This window comes from Periplaneta americana, chromosome 15 (assembly GCF_040183065.1).
Source record: "Periplaneta americana isolate PAMFEO1 chromosome 15, P.americana_PAMFEO1_priV1, whole genome shotgun sequence".
Classification (NCBI taxonomy): domain Eukaryota; kingdom Metazoa; phylum Arthropoda; class Insecta; order Blattodea; family Blattidae; genus Periplaneta; species Periplaneta americana.
The window spans coordinates 9993932-10015200 of NC_091131.1; the positions used below are offsets into that span (position 1 = coordinate 9993932).

Below are 21269 nucleotides of genomic sequence, written 5' to 3' on the forward strand. Positions count from 1 at the left end.
AGTTTCACACTAAACCCTCGAATTATGTTCCTACTGATAAGATATACTGGAAGAAACCTTTGCCTGCTGTATTGAGCAATATGCACAACGCATAGCTCTCCTCACCTGTCCTGTGCTCAGGATAAATTATATTTTGTACTTCACAATGAATTTGCCACAGTCGTAATAATTCCCTTCAATGTATCCTACATCTTGCGTATTTTTCTTGATCAACGTTGTTTACAAAATTAAATATAAACAAGATTCATAAATAATAATAGTCTTAGGCCCAATTGTATAAAACTCCCTGACTAAAGATCAACTTTGATCGAAGATCGAAAAGTAAACCGAGTTCAGACACTTCTTCTATTGTATAAAACTTTTCTGCGATCAAATTACCTTGATTCAAATGCAATCTAAGTTCACATGAAAAGGATTTGGCAACATCGCATAAACAAGTGAAATACGTGATGCGCGGACCATGTTATACAGGTTTGTTCAGTGTTGCCAATCTAGCGATTTTAACTCTTTTTCAACAACAATTTCTTTTAAGTTTTATATTGCTTAAATAGGGATTTAGTGACCTTTTTAGCACCCCATAGTGACAAAATTTAATCTTTCTTTGTTGATAATGAGAAATCTAGCGACTTTACAACTACTTTTTCGCGACTTTCCATATTACACTCTGTTGGAGACACCGTTTTTTTTTTTTTTTGCAATGTAAATAATGGCGGACAATAAGAAGAAGGTTGACTGTTCTCCAAGTTGTTATCATGTTATGGTGTTTGATACTGCTAAACATAATAAAGCTTTATAAAACGACAATTTTCGTTTAGTAATACAGTTAATTGAACATTTATAAATGTACCTATCATATCCATTAATAATTAATGGTTGTTATAAACATAATATAATTATAGGTTATGTTATTTGATACTGCTGAACACGATAGAGCCTTATAAAATATAAGAATGTTTGTGTATTAAGGCAAGAAATTGAAAGGAATATATATCAATGTACCTAACATATCTATTAATATTAATAATAATGGATATTTTATTTGCACAATCTGTTACTCGTATATTTCAAACAGAAAAGAAATAGCTGAACTTGGATCATCTAACTTAATCGGAGAAATTTCTTCAGTCAAAGTTGACTTTAGTTTGAGACAAATTAATCTCAGATTAGACTTTATACAACACAAAATTCCAAGTTCAGCTGAAACAAGGATCAATTTAACCTCTGATCTAAGATTAAATGGTTTATACAATCGGGCCTTACTTTATGACAATAGACGGTTTTTAATGACCAAAGCAAAGTTCATGTGGATGCTTACCACCACCATGTTGCCATCGAGCTTTAAACTTTGGCCATCAGGAAACAGTCCTCTTTGACGACGAGAGCTACTACAAATAAATCCACCCTGGCATATAAGCATGAGTTACCGACTGCCTGTTGTTTAGTCAACTGTTCGAAGACAGGTTTGAACCTCATAAGTGACACCAATAAGGCATAGCTCATGAGGCAACTAAGTCAGGAGATAATGAGGTAGGGTGGCCAGTTCTTTTCACAGAAATATTACATGTCCTGACACGTGCTTCAGGTATTTGACCGAATACGAACAGAATGTCCGTCGGTGTTCAGCAAGATCATCAGCGTGCACGGAGACGTGTCGGAAGCAGAGCTGGGGCTCGGCGAAGAGGACAGACGCCGCATCGTGACCGAAGTCAACGTGGTGTTCCACTCGGCCGCGACCGTGAGGTTCAACGAGAGCCTCAAGTCGGCGGTGACGCTCAACACCCTGGGCACGCAGCGAGTCATTGAGCTCTGCAGGGACATCCACAACCTACAGGTACAACTCCTTCCACTTTTGTAGCTATCAAAGAGTCACTTAGCTCTGCAGGAATTTCCACAATCTACAGGTACAACTCCTTCCATTTTTGTAGCTATCAAAGAGTCACTTAGCTCTGCAGGAATATCCACAATCTACAGGTACAACTCCTTCCATTTTTGTAGCTATCAAAGAGTCACTTAGCTCTGCAGGAATATCCACAATATACAGGTACAACTCCTTCCATTTTTGTAGCTATCGAAGAGTCACTTAGCTCTGCAGGAATATCCACAATATACAGGTACAACTCCTTCCACTTTTGTAGCTCCAAAGAGTCACTTAGCTCTGCAGGAATATCCACAAACTACAGGTACAAATCCTTCAATTTTTGTAGCTATTAAAGAGTCACTTAGCTTTGCAGGAATATCCACAATCTACAGGTACAACTCCTTCCATTTTTATAGCTATCAAAGTCATTTAGCTCTGCAGGAATATCCACAATCTACAGGTACAACACCTTCAATTTTTGTAGGTGTCAAAGAGTCACTTAGCTCTGCAGGAACATCCACAAACTACAGGTACGACTCCTTCAATTTTTGTAGCTATCAAAGAGTAATTTAGCTCTGCAGGAATATCCACAATCTACAGGTACAACTCCTTCCATTTTTGTAGCTATCACAGAGTCACTTAGCTCTGCAGGAATATCCACAATCTACAGGTACAACTCCTTCCATTTTTGTAGCTATCACAGAGTCACTTAGCTCTGCAGGAATATCACAATCTACAGGTACAACTCCTTCCATTTTCATAGCTATCACAGAGTCACTTAGCTCTGCAGGAATATCCACAATCTACGGATACAACTCCTTCAATTTTTGTAGGTGTCAAAGAGTCACTTAGCTCTGCAGGAATATCCACAATTTACAGATACAACTCCTTCAATTTTTATAGGTGTCAAAGAGTCACTTAGCTCTGCAGGAACATCCACAATCTACAGGTACAACTCCTTCAATTTTTGTAGTTATCAAAGAGTCACTAAGCTCTGCAATCAAGTAGCTCTGTAGAACATTCACAATGCCCGAGTACAATTATTACTTCATGTTGCTGCCGGAGAATTATTTTGTTCTTCAGAGACATTCATAAACTCATCACACAGTTTCTGCATTTTATTATTTCCTTACTTACTTATGGCTTTTAAGTAACCCGCAGATTCATTGTCGCCCTCACATAAGCCCGCCATCGGTCCCTATCCTGAGTAATATTAATCCAGTCTTTACCATCATATAATCCATTTTAATATTATCCTCCCATCTATGTCTTGCCTTCCCCAAAGGTCTTTCCCTCTCAGGTCTTTCAACTAACACTCTATATGCATTTTTGTATTCAACCATACGTGCTACATGCCCTGCCCAACTCAAATGTTTGGATTTAATGTTCCTAATTTTGTTAAGTGAAGAATACATTAGTGCAGTTCTGTGTTGTGTAACTTCTCTATTTTCCTGTAACTTCATCCCTTTTAGCCCCAGATATCTTCCTAAGCAGATTATTCTCAAACACCCGTAACCTCTGTTCCTCTCTCAAAGTGAGAGTCCAAATTTCACAACCATACAGAACTACCGGTAATATAACTGTTTTATAAATTCTAATTTTCAGCTGTTTCGACAGCAGACTGGATTATAAAAACTTCTCAACAGAATAATAACAGGCATTTATCACATTTATTCTGCGTTTCATTTTCTATCGAGTGTCATTTATATTTATTACTGTTGCTCCAAGGTACTTGAATTTTTTCACCTTTACAAAGGATAAATTTCCAACTCTTATACTGTATTTCCATTTCATACTATGTTCTGGTCACGAAACTACTTTGTTTTCTCAGGGTTTACTTCCAAACCTATCTCCTTACTTGCTTCAAATAAAATTCCCGTGTTTTCTCTAATCGTTTGTAGTTTTTTTTTCTAACATATTCACGTCTTCCACATAAACAAGCAGCTGATGTAATCCGTCCAATTCCAAACCCTCTCTGTTTTCCTGGGTTTTCCTACTATCATTTTCTAGAGCAAAGTTAAAAAGTAAAGGTGATAGTGCATCTCCTTGCTTTAGCCTACAGTGAATTGGAAAAGCATCTGACAGAAACTGGCCTATACGGACTCTTGTGCATGTTTCACCGAGGCACATTTTAATTATTCGAACTAGTTTCTTGGTAATAACAAATTCAATACGAATATTATATAAAACTTCTCTCTTAGCCGAGTCACATGCCTTTTTGAAATCTACGAGTCCTATATTTTCTTCAATATTTGTTGAATACAAAAAATTTGATCAATAGTCGATCTATTACGCCTAAAACCACATTGATGATCCCCAATAATTTCATTTACATAAGGAGTTAATCTTCTCAAAAGAATATTGGACGAAATTTGTGTATGACGTCAATAAAAGTAATATTCCTTGAAAGTTACTACAGTTAAGGCTGGTTCACAATAAACCGGGAACGAGAACCAGAATGAAAAGGAGAAGCAGAGGACGTGAATATGAAAATTTTTCATTCACAATAAACCGAGAACGTAGACGACTATGCATATCGATATGCATGTCAATAACGATATGTAAAGTCGATATTACGTATTCTGATGTTATTTGTGTATAATTGATCAATGGCGTTCTCTCATGAGTACAAGGCAGCCTACATAAACACAGGTTAACCAACTTCGAAATTTCAACTGAAACATTTCATTAGGTACGGTACTATAAATATGCCCATGCATCTTTATTATCACAACCTATTTTAAGTCTACCATGACGTAAAATAATTAGAGAAGAAACATTTGTAATAGAACAAAAATGAACACAACAGTAGTTACTGAATTGAAGCGTGAATATGTAGTGTGTAATACAACCAATACAGTAATAAAATATGATTCACTTACGATCGGTGTTCAAAGATGCAGCTATTTCTCATCTTTATAGGAGGCGCGCCGCTTATCGTAAACTTGAGGATTTTCCTCAACACTCAATATTAGAATCTCATCAAATAAAACTTGCTCCATGATGCACAGCACAGAACAAAATAATGCATAGATTATGTCACGGTCTTCTTGCTACAAAATATACGACGACAAAATAGCTTTTAGATGGCAATAGAATGAATCTAGTGGGCTGTGATCGGAAACGTGAACGCCGAAGTTGAAACTTGGCCAACTCTCCGTTCCCGATCCCGGGCTCCGGCAAGCTTTTCGTTAATTGTGAATGCTCATATTTAAATGTACACATTTTAACAATTTTACCGTTTTCGTTTTCGTTACGATTCCGTTTCCGGTTTATTGTGAACCAGCCTTTAGTCTTTCCTTCTTCTTAAAGATAGGTACAATAGGTATTTTACTACAGTAGTCACAGAGCAATTTTGTTCTGCAGGAACATACACAGCTTCCAGATGCTGATCTTTAATTTTGATATAGTTCTTATAGAATTAATCAGCTCTGGAGGAAGATTCTCAACCACTAGTTATACTCATTCATCTCATTTCGGTTTACAGAGGATCGTTCAGTTCTGCAGATACATTCACAATAAAATGCACAGTTTCTTCGTTATCCATGCATATTTCCAAAAACTCTAATGATTTTTTTGCATTTTCCAGGCATTTGTTCACGTGTCGACAGCCTACTCAAACGCAGACAAGAGTGAAGTGTTAGAAATAGTGTACCCTCCACCTGCAGACCCGGAGAGAGTCATTCAGTGCTGCCACACACTGAGCGACGACGCGTTAGAAGTTGTAGCTAAGCGCCTGCAGGGCAAGCACCCTAACACGTACACCCTCACAAAAGCAATGGCGGAGTGGGTTGTGGCTGAACAAGCAGACGACATACCAGCGGCCATCGTCAGACCATCCATAGGTATGCGCATTAAATTCTACTAAGAAACAAGAAATAAACGTGGGGGGGGGGCTTTATTTATTAATCTTTGCATCATTTATATTTCTTGTTTCACATATGCAGTAACCGTTTATCTTTTACGAGTATGTTGCCATGGTTTCCTGTTACGTAGGACATTTTAATTGGTGTTCTGGGAAAGTGAGCGTTGTGTTATACTGTCTAAACAGTATATATATATATATATATATATATATATATATATATATATATATATATATATATTCTCCCTGTAACATAGTCCTAGTAAGCTTATATTAAATTAATTTTCATCATTTTACTAGCTATCTCAAATATTAAATTAATTATAATTCATTGAATTAAATTAGCTCATAAATTAAGTTACTACTTTACCTTATAGATTTATCTAAATTTAAATAAATGTGTAGTGAAGATTATTGCTGGAGAACCTTTTAAGTGAGTGTAATGAAAATATTTGTAATTTAAATTTATGTATTGTATTGATTAAGGCTGGTTGAGTGGAAGAGAAGGCCTTATGGCCTTAACTCTGCCAGCGAAAATAAAACATTATTATTATTATTATTATTATTATTATTATTAAACATAAAATAAACAAATGAATAAAGTGTGTAATAAGAAAATTCTGAAATGGTACCTAGAAAAAACAGGTTACTTTAAGAAGACTTGCCTGTAACACAGGGACTTCAACTCGAGTCTTCAATTTCTAATTGCTACACGTTAACTACTTACTACTTACTGTTTCCTGCTATTTTCACTATCGATTGTGGTGGGGAAGACTTGCGATGTACTCTATGTTACATCAGTACACAGCAATATCAGCGTATTAGATGATCTTCAATCCTCAGTAGCCCAGTTGCCACTTGTCCACTTGAACATCACTGTTAACGATATGGTGAATAAAAGGGGAAATATCTGTCCATGTAAAATACGGAAAATCTTATGCCAGGAAATATACAAGAAATGGTGCTTACTACCACAGAAAGGCAAAGGAGTATATGAAGACTACACTCCAATAGCTGGGTTAGGCATCACAAAGGTCTTTCAACCTCTGGGTGGAGGGATGCTGTCAAGGTGACAGCTAATGTGGCTCCAGTAAACGCCATACCAGGCATATCCCAAGACAGTAACCGCTGCAGGTGATTCCACAGCGAGATTGAAACACTTGCACATGCCTTGGGATCCTGTATTATGGATTTATTAATTTGTCCTACAGAATAATCTCTGTAATTTGGCAATTAATATTTGAGGAGAAAAATTCGCTCCGGCGCCGGGGATCGAACCCGGGTCCTTGATTCTACGTACCAAGCGCTCTGACCACTGAGCTACGCCGAATTCAATCCACAGCACCGAATCGAAATCTCCTCCTTCAGTGTTCCGCTTTGTGACCTGACTCCAAGTTAGGCATATATGTTGACGTATATGTCTGGTGTCAACTGCCATTATAAAAGTAGCCTCGTTTAATTGTTAGGCAGCGGCATTCCTTTTAAGATTGTAGGTCTTTATTGCATGCACCGATAATAAAATGAAAATGCGACGTTGTCACGTCTTGTTTGTTGCTGCTATATATTAATATAACATGGAGTATTGGAGAGGGCTTCAAAAGACTTGACGACAATGGACAGGGCGACATAATTAAAATTATTGAAACTACAAAGCTTCCGTCCATACACTCCGCGTGGAGTATTGGAGCGGCCTTCAAAAGACTTGACGACAATGGACAGCGCGACATAATTAAAATTATTGAAACTACAAAGCTTCCGTCCTCTTTGACACCGCTAGCCTACTAATTGAACGTGGCCACTTTACTAGGAGCGCACTCAGCTGAGTGACTTGTTAGCCGGGATTCCGCAGTTATGATGCACTGCTAGCTATGAGAATATTATGGATTTATTAATTTGTCTGTCATATTTTCAATAAAAAAAATATTATCTTTTCCTAGTCTTGGTTTCATTAATGTAAATCAAGGAAATAAAATATTTTCTTGGCTACATTTTCTAGATGACTTTCCTGTTACATTTGCAATATTGAAAATCGGGATAACAAGATATCTCTTGTGAGAAATTTTCAATAAAAAAAAAATATATGTTTCTAGTCATATATAAATCAAAGAAATAAAATCTTATTTCTCAGTCTCATTTTCAATAATGTAAACCCCTTTAAAAAATGTATTTCCTTGCACATATTTCATTAATGGAAATCAAGGACAAAAAGAAAACCATTTTTCTCTGCCATATTTACAAAGACTGAAATCAACAAAAGAAAATATTTTTTCAGTCGCATTTACAATGATGCAAGGAAATAAAATCTCTTTCCTCAGACACATTTCTGCCTATAATAATGTTAGTAAACAAAAGAAAATCGATACTTTTTTTCCTGGCGTGCTCGCTACAATAGAAATGAACAGAATGTGAAAAGCTCGCCCAACCAATCTGTGTATGTGCAGTTACAGCAGCTTGGCGCGAACCGGTGCCCGGCTGGGTGGACAACGTGTGCGGCATCACAGGGATCATGATGGAGATCGGCCGCGGCACCATTCGCAGCATCATCTGTGATCAGAAACTGATCATGGACCTGATCCCTGTGGATTTTGTAGTTAACACTTTAATCGGTGTCGCCTGGCACACGGCTACCTACAGGTGAGTCACCACTCTGGCTACAAATATATGTTATTTTTCTGTGACGGTGGGATGAGCTGAAGGACTCATTATTCATGTACAAGGTGTCTTAAAAATAGACCGACAAATTAATCGTGGTAGTACCCACAGACTAAAGAAATGTGCTAACGAAAACTCTATAGTTCTATTTCAAATATTTTTCAAGTTATCATTCTGTGAATTTGTACTTGAGCGATCACAAATATTATCAGAAAACGCAGGCTCTAAATTTGTAAAATTTTATAAGAAAATGAACTCACAATTGGACAAAAATTACACGGTACCACAACAAGACTTATTAGAACTTAAATATCTGACAAAATTATAAAAAAGATTACTAATAATATCTTTCAAAACAGTTTTAGCAGAGTATGAAAACAAACAACAAAATTTTCTGTAGTTACATCATTTGGTAACCATAACATTGTTATGGTCTCTCCGACATCTTTAATATTTTTCCTGCATGTAATAAACACTTATTTCTGAAAAGTAGACTACTCTCAGACATGTAGAGTTGTTTATTTTAATACAATTAATTTTTTATTTGTCCTATATAAAATATATTAAAATTTACATAATGTTTTGTGACCTAATTTTTCTATTTTCAAAGAAATGGGCATTATTGTAGTCTATCTTTTTACATAAATTCATGTTAAATCAGTGTATAAAATTTCAGAATTCTATCTCTAATGGTCGTGGAGTTATGAAATAATACAGTATGTGTGCAAATTTTCAAATTTTGGAAAATTTAATTTAAAGTAAAAAGTGAATTCTTAAAAATGTTATTAGTAACCTTTTTATACTTTTATCAGATATATAAGTTCTAATAAGTTTTGTTGTGGTACCTTGTAATTTAATGATCGGAGCGAGGGGCACCATCCCACGATCAACTGTAAACACTATCAAAACATTTGGAATCCATGACATCATTCCAAAAATAATTACTTCAACCATTAAAGGGTCTGTGGCAATTCTGAAAAGTCATTTATACGGAATATCATAATACCCCCCCCCCTTTTTCTATTCGTTAGTGTGTGATTGTTACATATATATGTACAAATTTATTATTTCTTAAACTTAAGCTCCTAGTTCACATTTCAATTTGGCTCATCTATCTTACTGTAATCATTACTATTCTTATATGTGTGTTATTCTGTGTTTTTGGCAACCCAGGATGCCTGGGCAGACTATTTCTTGAAATAAATTATATATATTTTGTCCAATTGTGAATTCATTTCCTTATAAAATTTTAGAAATTCAGAGCCTGCATTTTCTGATAATAATTGTGGTCTTTCACGTGCATATACCCTTAAAGCTTAGACCAGATAATTAAAGTTACATAATCTCTTTAAAGCCCAAAAAAGGGAATGGTATTTGTTATTTGTAGGAAAGATATTCCCTATGTTATGTTTCTTTTCGTTCAATTGAGTTCCACTCTTTTAATAAAAGGAAAAATTATGCAAACTCAACCGAACTCGGAATGATTAGGCAGTGTATGGAGAGCTGTCCTCTGATTCCGCAGCAAGTTAGAACTTGATAGTTTTCTTGCCAGGTAGTACATAAATGTCCAATAAGTATGTATACCAACACACTGCCTAGTCAAAAACCACATTTAATTCACACCTCAAGACCTATATGAGTTAGATTTTTATTTTATTGCATTATTTTACGACGCTTTATCAACATCTCAGGTTATTTAGCGTCTGAATGAAATGAAGGTGATAATGCCGGTGAAATGAGTCCGGGGTCCAGCACAGAAAGTTACGCAGCCTTTGCTCGTATTGGGTTGAGGGAAAACCCCGGAAAAAACCTCAACCAGGTAACTTGCCCCGACTGGGATTCGAACCCGGGACCTGGTTTCGCGGCCAAACGCGTTGACCGTTACTCCACAGGTGGTGGACTATATGAAGGTACGGTCACACGTCGCTACTTTTCCAGCGCAACTTTTGTACTGCAGCTGCAAAAGTTGCGTGTCGTGTTCACACGTAAGCCAAAAGTAGCACGCTGCACGCTACTTTTCGTGCTGCGCAACCCGAGTGCAGCAAAAGTTGCAACTGGAGGTTGCGAGTCTGTTCACACACAAGGCGCTACTTTTGCAGCCGCAGTCATGCTGCAGGTTTCCATCTCCGTGTTGACTTCTCAATATACATTTTGTGGTTATGTTCGCATTATTAAGAAACTCATGCGAAAGCTTCCTTATCTATTTTTTGCTTTTCTGTCGTATCTAGTATTCAGAAATTCACATAATTTTTACTATAAAGCTTTTAAAAACGCCTATATAGGTACTTAAAAGATAACCAACAGTATATTCACGTAATCAGTGTTGGCAACTCTCCTGTTTGTAACTACGCTACGGAAAATTAAAAAAAATGAATTATATCGTCAGCAATTTTGCTCAGACTGTGTTGTGTATTTAATAACTGCTACAAATAATTTATTTTCATCACATTTAACATTAAAATACATCCAAACAATAAAAGTATCATTGGCACATTTGGGTGGTAACACTGGTTGCAACCGCAGCAAAAGTTTCAACAAAACCGATATCAAAAATGCTGCGGCTGCAACCCTGAGAACCCTGTTCACACGTAGCTACTTTTAAGCTGCGCGCAGCATGGAAAAGTAGCGGGCAGCAGGTTCGGCAGCCACTACTATTCGGGTTGCACCGTTGTTCACACGTCGCAGTACAAGAGTTGCGCAGTTTTTTGTACTGCAGTGTTGCAAAAGTAGCGACGTGTGACCGTACCTTGAGTTAGAAGATTAAAATTTTTCTTTTGTGCTATTTTAAATTAAAGAGCATTCCAGAGAATTTTGTTGGTCTATTTCTTAGACACCCTGTATATAAAGGTGAAAAATGTGATGATAATAATGATTGATCGTGATGACAATGATGAAATGTGTATCAATTAGGCCTAAATGTAAGTATTCTCTGGCCAGGCCGAACACGGTGCGCGTGTACAACTGTACTTCGGGCTCTGTGAACCCCATAAGCTGGAGGGACTTCGGCATCTTGACGCACCGTCACGCGTGCCACACGCCCACGCGATACGTGATGTGGTACCCGGGCTTCACCTTCCGAACCAACCGCTTCGTCCACAAGATCTGCGAGTCTCTCTTCCACATCCTGCCCGCGTTCGTAGCGGACTTGCTGCTCAGGCTGCAGGGAGCCAAGCCCATGTAAGTCCTGCATCTCTGCCGTAAAGGTGGTATCCAGGAGATGATTATAATATTTTATGCTCGACCATGCCGAAATGTAGTAATTATACACCTGGTAGCAGCCCTTTAATGCACCTCATTAAAGTACGCCTATTCATTAAAGTTCAGGTGTTCCACCAATCAGAAAACACCATTGTAGGAATATATTGTTGTTGTTGTTGTTGTTGTTGTTGTTGTTGTTTTCTAATGCCAGGCATGATAGCAAAAACCATGGAGTCCATGATCTCCAATAGATTAACTTGGTATTTAGAATCCCATAATCTTTTATCACCAAGACAAGCCGGCTTTCGACAACTACACTCTACCAATGAACAAGTCATACGCCCCGGCCAAGAAATAAAAGACAGTTTTAACAAGAAAGAAGATACCTTGGCAATATTTATTGACTTTCAGTTAGCATATGACTCTGTTTGAAGAAATAAATTATTACTAAAACTCCAGAAATTAGGTATCTCCAGCAATATGTTCAGATGGATATCAGAATTCCTTAGTCAAAGATTCATTGTCACTAAATTCAATAAGTCACTTTCTAGTTACAGACAAACATATCGAGGTCTACCTCAGGGCGCTGTCCTCAGCACAACTTTATTCAATATTTATATAAATGACTTACCCTCCCTATTAGAGGAATCAAACATGAAAACATATTCTATGTCGTTTATGAAAGGTGAAGTAATTAAAATTTCTCCGCAGTATGTCAGCACTGGCTGTATAAACATTTTGTATGTAGTGTTCAAAGTATTCCTAGAGCATCCCCATTTCTTTCCTGCTAGTCTTTTTAGAAGGGAGAATCTTTTACGAGCTTTTTCAGAAATGTATTTCAAATGGTTGCTCCATGTTAACTTACTATCGAAAATAACTCCAAGATATTTGGATTCATAAGTCCTAGGAAGCTGTTGGCCATTGTATTGGATATTGAATTCTCTTTCTTTTTTACCGAGTGAAAATATTTGGTAGTTACTTTTGCTTAAATTAAGAGTCATCAAATTTGATGTATTCCATTCATGTAGTGGATTTAGAGCTTTAAGAGCAGAATTTTGAATTTTGTCTCTATGTCTGTAAGATCCGGAAGTTCACAAAACTATATCATCTGCAAGTATCGATTATTCTCGGATATGCGATCGAAAGACAACTAGCGAAACGCCACGGAGGCTGGAAATCCAATACTGTCGCAGAACGTTATGTTCTGTTACTTTAATAATTAGTGTTAATTGTAAATAATATTCAAATAAATTCAATTTGTCATCTCGTTTTTCAATGTCTAAATCAATTTCAAGGTTATATCAAGATTAATGTTTATTTTACTCTCTAGATTATATCAAGGTCAATGACATTTCTTTCTCGGAAAAAATCAATACTTTCGCGTCTGCGCACATCTCACAATTTACGAGATATTGCACAAGGTCAGTTCCGCTCCCCAGTCAGATAAGAATAACATGAATACTTATGAATAATTTCAAGTTAGAAATATGGTCGAGCATAAAAAGTCGTATGAAACTTGCCTATAACGGTAATTAAGACGCTCGTATGAAAATTATGAAACTCGCTTGCGCTCGTTCCATAAACATACTCTCGTCTTAATTACTACCATTATAGGCTCGTTGCATAATGTACTATTATGGTCGCTTTTGTTTTGTTTGTTTTTTTTTTTAAGCTTTCTTTCGCCTTCTTATAACTGGCGTTTATCGCTGTGACACTTCGTCTTGTATTATACGCAAGAAATTGCATGATAGCTGCCAGGCTGGAAATGAAGAAACGCAAGGTGGAAGTTGGGTAACGAAAGATGTGCCGTGGGAAATATACAAAACAAAAACTATTTTAAAATGTGTGTAACTACATAAATTTTATTTCTGTTTACCAGTTTTACAAAATTGTCTCCACTGAAACATCCTATTTCTTAAATATATAACATCATGCAAATGGCCTCCATCGGCATTGCGCTGCAAACACTCGCGGAAGGTCCTCATTACACGTTGAATCATCTAATTCGGAATAGCCTGAATTTATTTTTGAGTTTGCAGTTTTCATGTCACCAATATTGTGTAGTCGCCGGAAGAAAACTTTATCTTTGATATATAGTCTCAAAGAAAGAAGTCTGGGGCTGTCAAATCCGGAGACCTGGGTGGCCATGAGATATCTCCAAATCGTGAAATCAGTCAGGTTGGAAAGAACTGGCGCAGCTTGGTCAGCATGGTATTGGCTGTGTGGGCTGTAGTCCCATCTTGCTGGAGTAATGTAGTGTTCAGATGAAAAATTCTGAACAGTTCTGGAACGAAGAAGTTTTCAAGACGTTATTATACCTCTCAGTATTGACAGTCAGTGGGTGTTATTGATCGTCTTCGAAGAAATAAGGCCACAAAATGCCAATGGAAGCACCAATAGCACACCAGACTACGACTTTTTGACTATACAGAGGCTTTTCATGAATAAATTATGTACAGTAACGAAGATTTTCCTCGTTAAGGTTGAAATTTGCTTCATCCGAAATTGCCAGAGCAGACAGAATTGTGTCATCCTTCTGCAGTATTCCAAAAAATGTAGTGCACAATTGTAGCCTACTCTGTTTATCTATCAGTTCTAGCTCGACAAGTCAAGATCGCCGAAGACGTTAAAAGCCTGCACGTCCAGTGGGACTGTCGCAGTCTCGCAAGAGAAGGGATCCGAACCCTTGCACTCAAGTAAACTCGGCCCAAGTACCGAAGACAATATGCGAAAATACGAATTGGTGGGTCGTGCGACAGCCGAGACAATGTAACTCAAAAATGCGAAGCAACAGAACGTTCGCAATGGTGTCAAACAAACCAGGATAAAATCTCAATTGAGAAACAATCAGCAGTCGACAAATTAAATTTAAAAAATTTCCGAGTGAAGACAGAAAATTCACAATGTACAGCGCAAATAAGGGAGGACGTAGAAACAACGGGTAGCAAACGATAGAGCACGATGGTTACTATAACAACAGAAGTGTTTACTTTCAATGCATACACGACGGCTACTTCCAGGAGTCCCAGCAGAGCGAAGAAGTACCGGGTTTTCAGAGTATCTGGAAAGAAGAGATGATGATTGTCACTGCTGACGTTTACTTTAACAGCAATGATACCAGCGATGTACTCACGGATACAACTTGTTGCTGTGCCTCCGATACAGCTACTCCGATCCCCCCGTTCACCATTCCTTCCAGTGCATCCTTCAGTAAACAATTTCTTCTCAGCCAGTGACCAAACAAATTCTTTTTTCTCTTCCTCAGCAGTCTCAGCATCATTCTTTCTTCACCCACTCTTTCCAACACAGCTTCATTTCTTATTCTCTCTGTCCATTTGACATGCTTCTTTCTTCTCCATATCCACATTTCAAATGATTCTAGTCGTTTCTCTTCACTTCGTCGTAATGTCCATGTTTCTGCCCCCATACAGTGCCACACTTCACACAAAGCACTTCACTAGTCTCTTTCTTATTTCTTTTTTCCAGAGGTCAGCAGAAGATGCTCCTTTTTTCTATTAAAAGCTTCCTTTTGATTTTCTGATAGCAGTTCATGTTACTGCTTATTATATACAGTGAAACTTCCCTTAACGGACACTTCTCAATAGCTGACTCCTCTCAATAGCGGACATTTTAAAATTTCCCTGCAAAATAACATTGGCACTTACGATAACATTCTTCCAAATAGCGGACATTCTCAATAACGGACGCGGACACAGAAATGTATCTCCCAACAACAATTAAAACTTCAAAATAACGGACAGCGTGAAAGAAAAAAACAAAAAGACGGTTGTAAATTAAACGGAATTCTTTGCAACAATCATTATCGTGTATTTGAACGTTCTTGTACTTTACTGAAGGTAAGCAGCACAGTTGTTAGTTGTGATACTGTACGTGAGCAGTCCGTACTTTCTTAGTTTGTCAAGTTGAGTGCTCGGAAGTACAGTCACATTAAAAATGTCACAAAAACGTAAACGTTTGTCACTAAAAGAGAAAGTGGATATTGTAAAGCGTAGTGAGAAGGAGAAATTAAGTGTTCGTGAGCTGGCCACAAAGTTTAATGTGGGAAAAATTCAGGTTAGTGAAATTTTGAAAAACAATGATGCTATTTTAAAATCATACACTGAGAATGCAATTCTAGATTTCTTTGTGTAAGGTGGAGTGGTACAGTGACTGATGTTTATTTCATTTACAAAACATTTACTAGTACGATTTCTCTCTGCATGAATACTGTAAACAATCTCACAATCTCACTGTCTACTGTACTGTAAAATATAGTGTTCAATATGTATGAGAAATTTTAATCGCGGACACTTCTCAATAACGGACATTTAATTTTTCCCCGGCGGTGTCCGGTATTGGGAAGTTTCACTATAGTAGTACCAGTGGCGTAGCATGAAATTTTGAGCAGGGGAAGCTAACTCAAGTTGTCTTTCATGCAATATGAGAAAATGTATTACAAAAATACAGTCTTAAAATAAATAGTAGTCAATTTCAAGTCAGCAGTCGAAGATTGGTTGGAACATCGTAAGTAACACCAATAAGGCATGACCTCAAATGATACGTAATAAAATATGATTTCACGGTTTACACATATCTCTTAACAAATAGACACGTATACGTATAACATTAGCTCACTCCCTGTCATACTTAGGGAAATCACAATATTAGTATCATTACGTAAGTATGCGTCTGTCTTTTGGTTGTGTCCTTCATTGACAGCAAGGGAGTCGGTCATTTGTTTTTTAAATCACACTTTTGTTCGTAAGTCAGTTTTGGTAATACAATTGTCCTAAAAAAATTCAAGTAAATTAGTGCCAGGAACTGTTATTTCGCTCATTATTTATTATATCAGCCACAATGCACACTAACACTTCAACTGAACACAACTGACGAATAGGGATAACTCGGAAACTACTTATTTTAAATGTTAAAGCTAGCTTCTTTTCGAGCCTTGCGACTAGGGTAGTTTAAAAGGGATGGAAAATCTGCGGGGTGGATTACACAGAAGAAACCGGTCTGCTTGGAAGCTGGTGTGTGCAGGCTTCTTGTTTGCTGCTGCATCACAATATTTAGCGCGTAAATATAAATTCTATTAAAATTAATAAATAATTTGCTCCATGAACTGCAGGTTTATTATGAAATTATTATTAACTGGGGAAGCTAAGCTTTTTAGCTTACATTGACGCTACGCCACTTAGTAGTACATCCCACGTATTTGAAGCTGTCCACTTGCTCTACTGCCTCATTTAGAATTCGCACGTTTACCTTCTTTATTTTTCTTCCGATAACCATGGTTTTCGTCTTGTTGGCATTTATCTTTATCCCATACTGATCCAGCTGTCATTTAGCTCCAGTAGCATGCCCCTTAGTATCGTCTCCTCCTCTGCTAACAACGCCATATCATCAGCAAATCTTATACACTTTATTCGTCTTCCTCCTATTGTCACCCCTTCCATGTTCTGAAAACAGTACTTCACTAAAATCTTCTAAGTACTTAGATGTTGAGCAGGGTAGGTGATGAAGGGCATCATTGTCGTACTCCTCTCCCTATTCCACTTCCCTCTGACATGTCTTCCGCTATCCTGACTTTGACTCGTACTTACTGTAGTAGCCCGCTTCATTTGTGTCTCTAAAATATTATTTTTACTTTATCCCGGCGCCGGAGAGAATTTTTCTCCGTTCCATTACTCTTTCATCGTATGATGACGCAGAATATCTGCATGGAAATATCATATGTACTTCGGTACATTAAAAAATATATATATGATATGCGTAAATCACTTCGTGATTTAAGACGGCGCTTATTCCGTCGGATCCCGGCCAACCAGTCACTCATATCGAGTGCACCTCAGCACATGTGTGGACTTCGGTCCTGCGTTCATAGACATCTATGACGTAGTGCAGAGGGCGGCCACTGAAGGGAACCCAAGAGTTGGAGCTTAATCTGAGACGATTCTGACCGGCGTCGGGGTTGTATCCGGTGTGGCTTAGTGGATAAAGCATCAGCACGTAGAGCTGAAAACCCGGGTTCAAATCCCGGCGCCGGAGAGAATTTTTCTCCGTTCCATTACTCTTTCATCGTATGATGACGCAGAATATCTGCATGGAAATATCATATCTACTTCGGTACATCAAAATAATAATATATATTTATTATGTTATGATAATGTTTCTACGCTGGAGTTGTCCTAACGCTAAGACTATACTATCGTATCTGTAAAAAAAAAAAAAAAACATAAAATATGTTAACGTCTCTAACTGTTTACAGAATGATGAAGATATCTAAGAGATTCCAGCTGGCGGCTAAGACTGGGGAGTTCTTCTCGCTGCACGAGTGGACGTTCCACTGCGACAACCTGCATGCGCTCATGCGCGATGCACAAGACAAGACGATGTTCGACGTCGATGTCTCCCAGATGGACTGGGACAAGTACGTCAAATATTACATGCTGGGCATACGGAAATTTGTACTCAAAGATTCTAACGATACCATCCCCAGCGCCAGGAGAAAATTGCAAAAGTGAGTATGCATTAACAACTTGTAACTTTATATTGTACAGGGTGGTTCGTGAAATTACACCTACCTTTAGGGCAGTGGTCGGCAAAGATTACGTCATAAAATACAGCCCGCAAAACACAGCAAAGGGGAAAGTAGGAGGAGGAGTTGCATGAGGAGAAGGAGGGGAACACTTTCACTATTGCAAGTTTTCAATGCACGAGATGGACAGTCAACATATCCGAACTGCTCACTCACCAGTCGGCCATCCATGTTAAACAGTTCATTACGAATACACACACGAACTGAACTGGGGTGTGAGTCAGAGAATTAGAGTAGAGCAGAGTTGCCAAACTTCCTGATGGCATAAAATAACGTTGTGTTAATTTGTTTATTTAATTTGCAAGAAAGCCGTTCATTTTATTGAAAAACTGCAAAGGCATAAATCATTCGCTATCAGTTTTTTCTAGCGATAAGAGTTAAAATCACAAACGTATCGTCAGTACTTTTTAAGTAAGACAGTTTAACATTTAGGGTTTTTTTTTTCAGAAAAGTATTAATTTGGGACTAACATGGTATTAGAAATTTGTTGTACTATATCCGAGAAATAAGCTGTTAAAATCAGCATATTATTACTTCCATGCTGTACATAAATATCAACATTACACAATTATAATATGTTTTCTTTCCTTGTATATCTCCACTCCTGGAGAACGCTTCTTGGTAACAGATCCAACATAATTATGCGTTCTTTTTTCCTTGTCTATCTCTACTCCTGGAGAACAGTTCCAACATAAGTATACATTCTTTTTCGTTATCTATCTCTACTCCTGGAGAACAGTTCTTGGTAACAGATCCAACATAATTATACGTTTTTTTCGTTGTCTATCTCTACTCCTGGAGAACAGTTCCAACATAAGTATACATTCTTTTTCGTTATCTATCTCTACTCCTGGAGAACAGATACAACATAAGTAATAATAATAATAATAATAATAATAATAATAATAATAATAATGATTTATTTAACCTGGCAGAGTTAAGGCTATACGGCCTTCTCTAACACTCAACCAGGAGTAAAAACTGCGTTATAGAAACACTACAAATTTACAAAATACACATAAAATTGAATAAGATAATAATAATAAAATGTAAACAACAAGTAAGAAGAAATCAGACATAATATATAACATACAGAAAGAAAGAAAAAAGCATAATAAAATGTGAACAGCAGGTCAAAAATAAATGAGGCCTACAAATTGTAAAAAAATAAGACAATTATTGATAATAATAATAATAATAATAATAATAATAATAAATAAGAATAGTAATGATAATAATAATAATAAATAAAATAATAACAGGCCTAATAGTAATAATGATAATACTAATATTAGTAATACAATAGTGCAGTACAAAGCATACAATGAATACAATATTTTTAAGTATACACTGTAAGGAAAATTATATTTATATATAGCTCAACTTATCACATTAGAGATATACCATTATCGGAAAATATGAAAACAAAAATATAAAATCAGTTAAATATCACTAGAACATAAAAAAAATGTGAATACGTGGAAACATGCAATACAACACTTGTCATAATAGTAAGTTAGTTTGGCAACTCGTCATAAGACAATTTTCTAACTTGGATTTGAAAGATTTCAATGTTCGGCAGCCCTTGACTTCAGGCGGCAGAGAGTTCCAGTGACGAGAGGTAGCAACAGTGAAAGATGAGGAATACAGAGATGATGTGTGAAGTGGAATTTCTAGCGTGTTATCGCGTTGTGATCGAGTATTAATATTATGATAGCGAGAGAGAGTATGAAAACGAGCGAATAAATAATAGGGGGATGAAGTGTGCATAATTCGATATAGGAGAGAAAGTGAGTGCAGATTTCTCCTCTCATGTAACCTAAGCCATGATAACTTCTCGAAAGAAGGTGAGATATGATCATAGTATCGAACATTACAAATGAAGCGGACGCACGCGTTATGAACACGCTGTAGTTTCTGGGCGGAATCAATCCTGAGATCACTGAACAAAACGTCGCAATAATCGAAGTGAGGTAGAATGAGTGTCTGTACCAGCGTCTGTTTTAATTTAGATGGATAATGATACAATCTTTTTAGTGAATGGAGAATAGAGAATGCCTTCTTACATGTATATTTAATATGCGTATCCCAACTAAGATTAGATTCGAAATGCACTCCGAGATTTTTTACGGTAAAGCTAAACGGGATGATTGTTTTTTCCAGTTTCACAGGTGGAATATTCAGGTCGTTGACTTCAGGAATTAATCTACGGTTCGCGAACAGAATAGCCTGTGATTTACATGCTTTTAGGTTAAGCCCAAATTGTTGAGACCAGGAAGAGATGGAATCAAGATCTTCATTAAGTATACATTCTTTTTCGTTATCTATCTCTACTTCTTGGCAGTAGATCCAACCGTAGTCATACGTTCTCTTTCCTTGTCTATCTCTAATCCTGGAGAACAGATCCAACATCAGTATACATTCTTTTTCGTTATCTATCTCTACTTCTGGAAAACAGTTCTTGGTAACAGATTCAACATAATTATACGTTATTTTTCGTTGTCTATCTATATTCCTGGAGAACAGCTCTTGGCAGTAGATCCAACCGTAGTCATACGTTCTCTTTCCTTGTCTATCTCTACTCCTGGAAAACAGATCCAACATAAGTGTACATTCTTTTTCGTTGCCTATCTCTACTTCTGGAAAACAGTTCTTGGTAACAGATTCGACATAATTATACGTTATTTTTCGTTATCTATCTATATTCCTGGAGAGTAGTTCTTGCCAGTAGATCCAACCGTAGATATACGTTCTTTTTCCTTGTCTATCTCTACTCCTGGACAACAGATCCAACATAAGTGTACATTCTTTTTCGTTACCTATCTCTACTTCTGGAAAACAGTTCTTGGTAACAGATTCGACATAATTATACGTTATTTTTCGTTATCTATCTATATTCCTGGAGAGTAGTTCTTGCCAGTAGATCCAGCCGTAGATATACGTTCTTTTTCCTTGTCTATCTCTACTCCTGGACAACAGATCCAACATAAGTGTACATTCTTTTTCGTTACCTATCTCTACTTCTGGAAAACAGTTCTTGGTAACAGATTCGACATAATTATACGTTATTTTTCGTTATCTATCTATATTCCTGGAGA

General features: G+C 37.0%; 1 protein-coding gene across 3 annotated transcripts in view; it reads left to right on the forward strand.

The window, feature by feature from the left end:
- The window catches only part of LOC138714622 (putative fatty acyl-CoA reductase CG5065), a 181734-nt gene that overhangs the window by 145902 nt on the left and 14563 nt on the right, over positions 1 to 21269 (forward strand). For all 3 annotated transcript variants that reach the window (XM_069846654.1, XM_069846653.1, XM_069846652.1), the window contains exons 3-7: positions 1583 to 1831; positions 5448 to 5703; positions 8165 to 8357; positions 11313 to 11552; positions 17842 to 18093. In XM_069846654.1, coding sequence (XP_069702755.1) covers positions 1583 to 1831; positions 5448 to 5703; positions 8165 to 8357; positions 11313 to 11552; positions 17842 to 18093 — 1190 coding nt within the window. The remainder of the gene's footprint in view (positions 1 to 1582; positions 1832 to 5447; positions 5704 to 8164; positions 8358 to 11312; positions 11553 to 17841; positions 18094 to 21269) is intronic.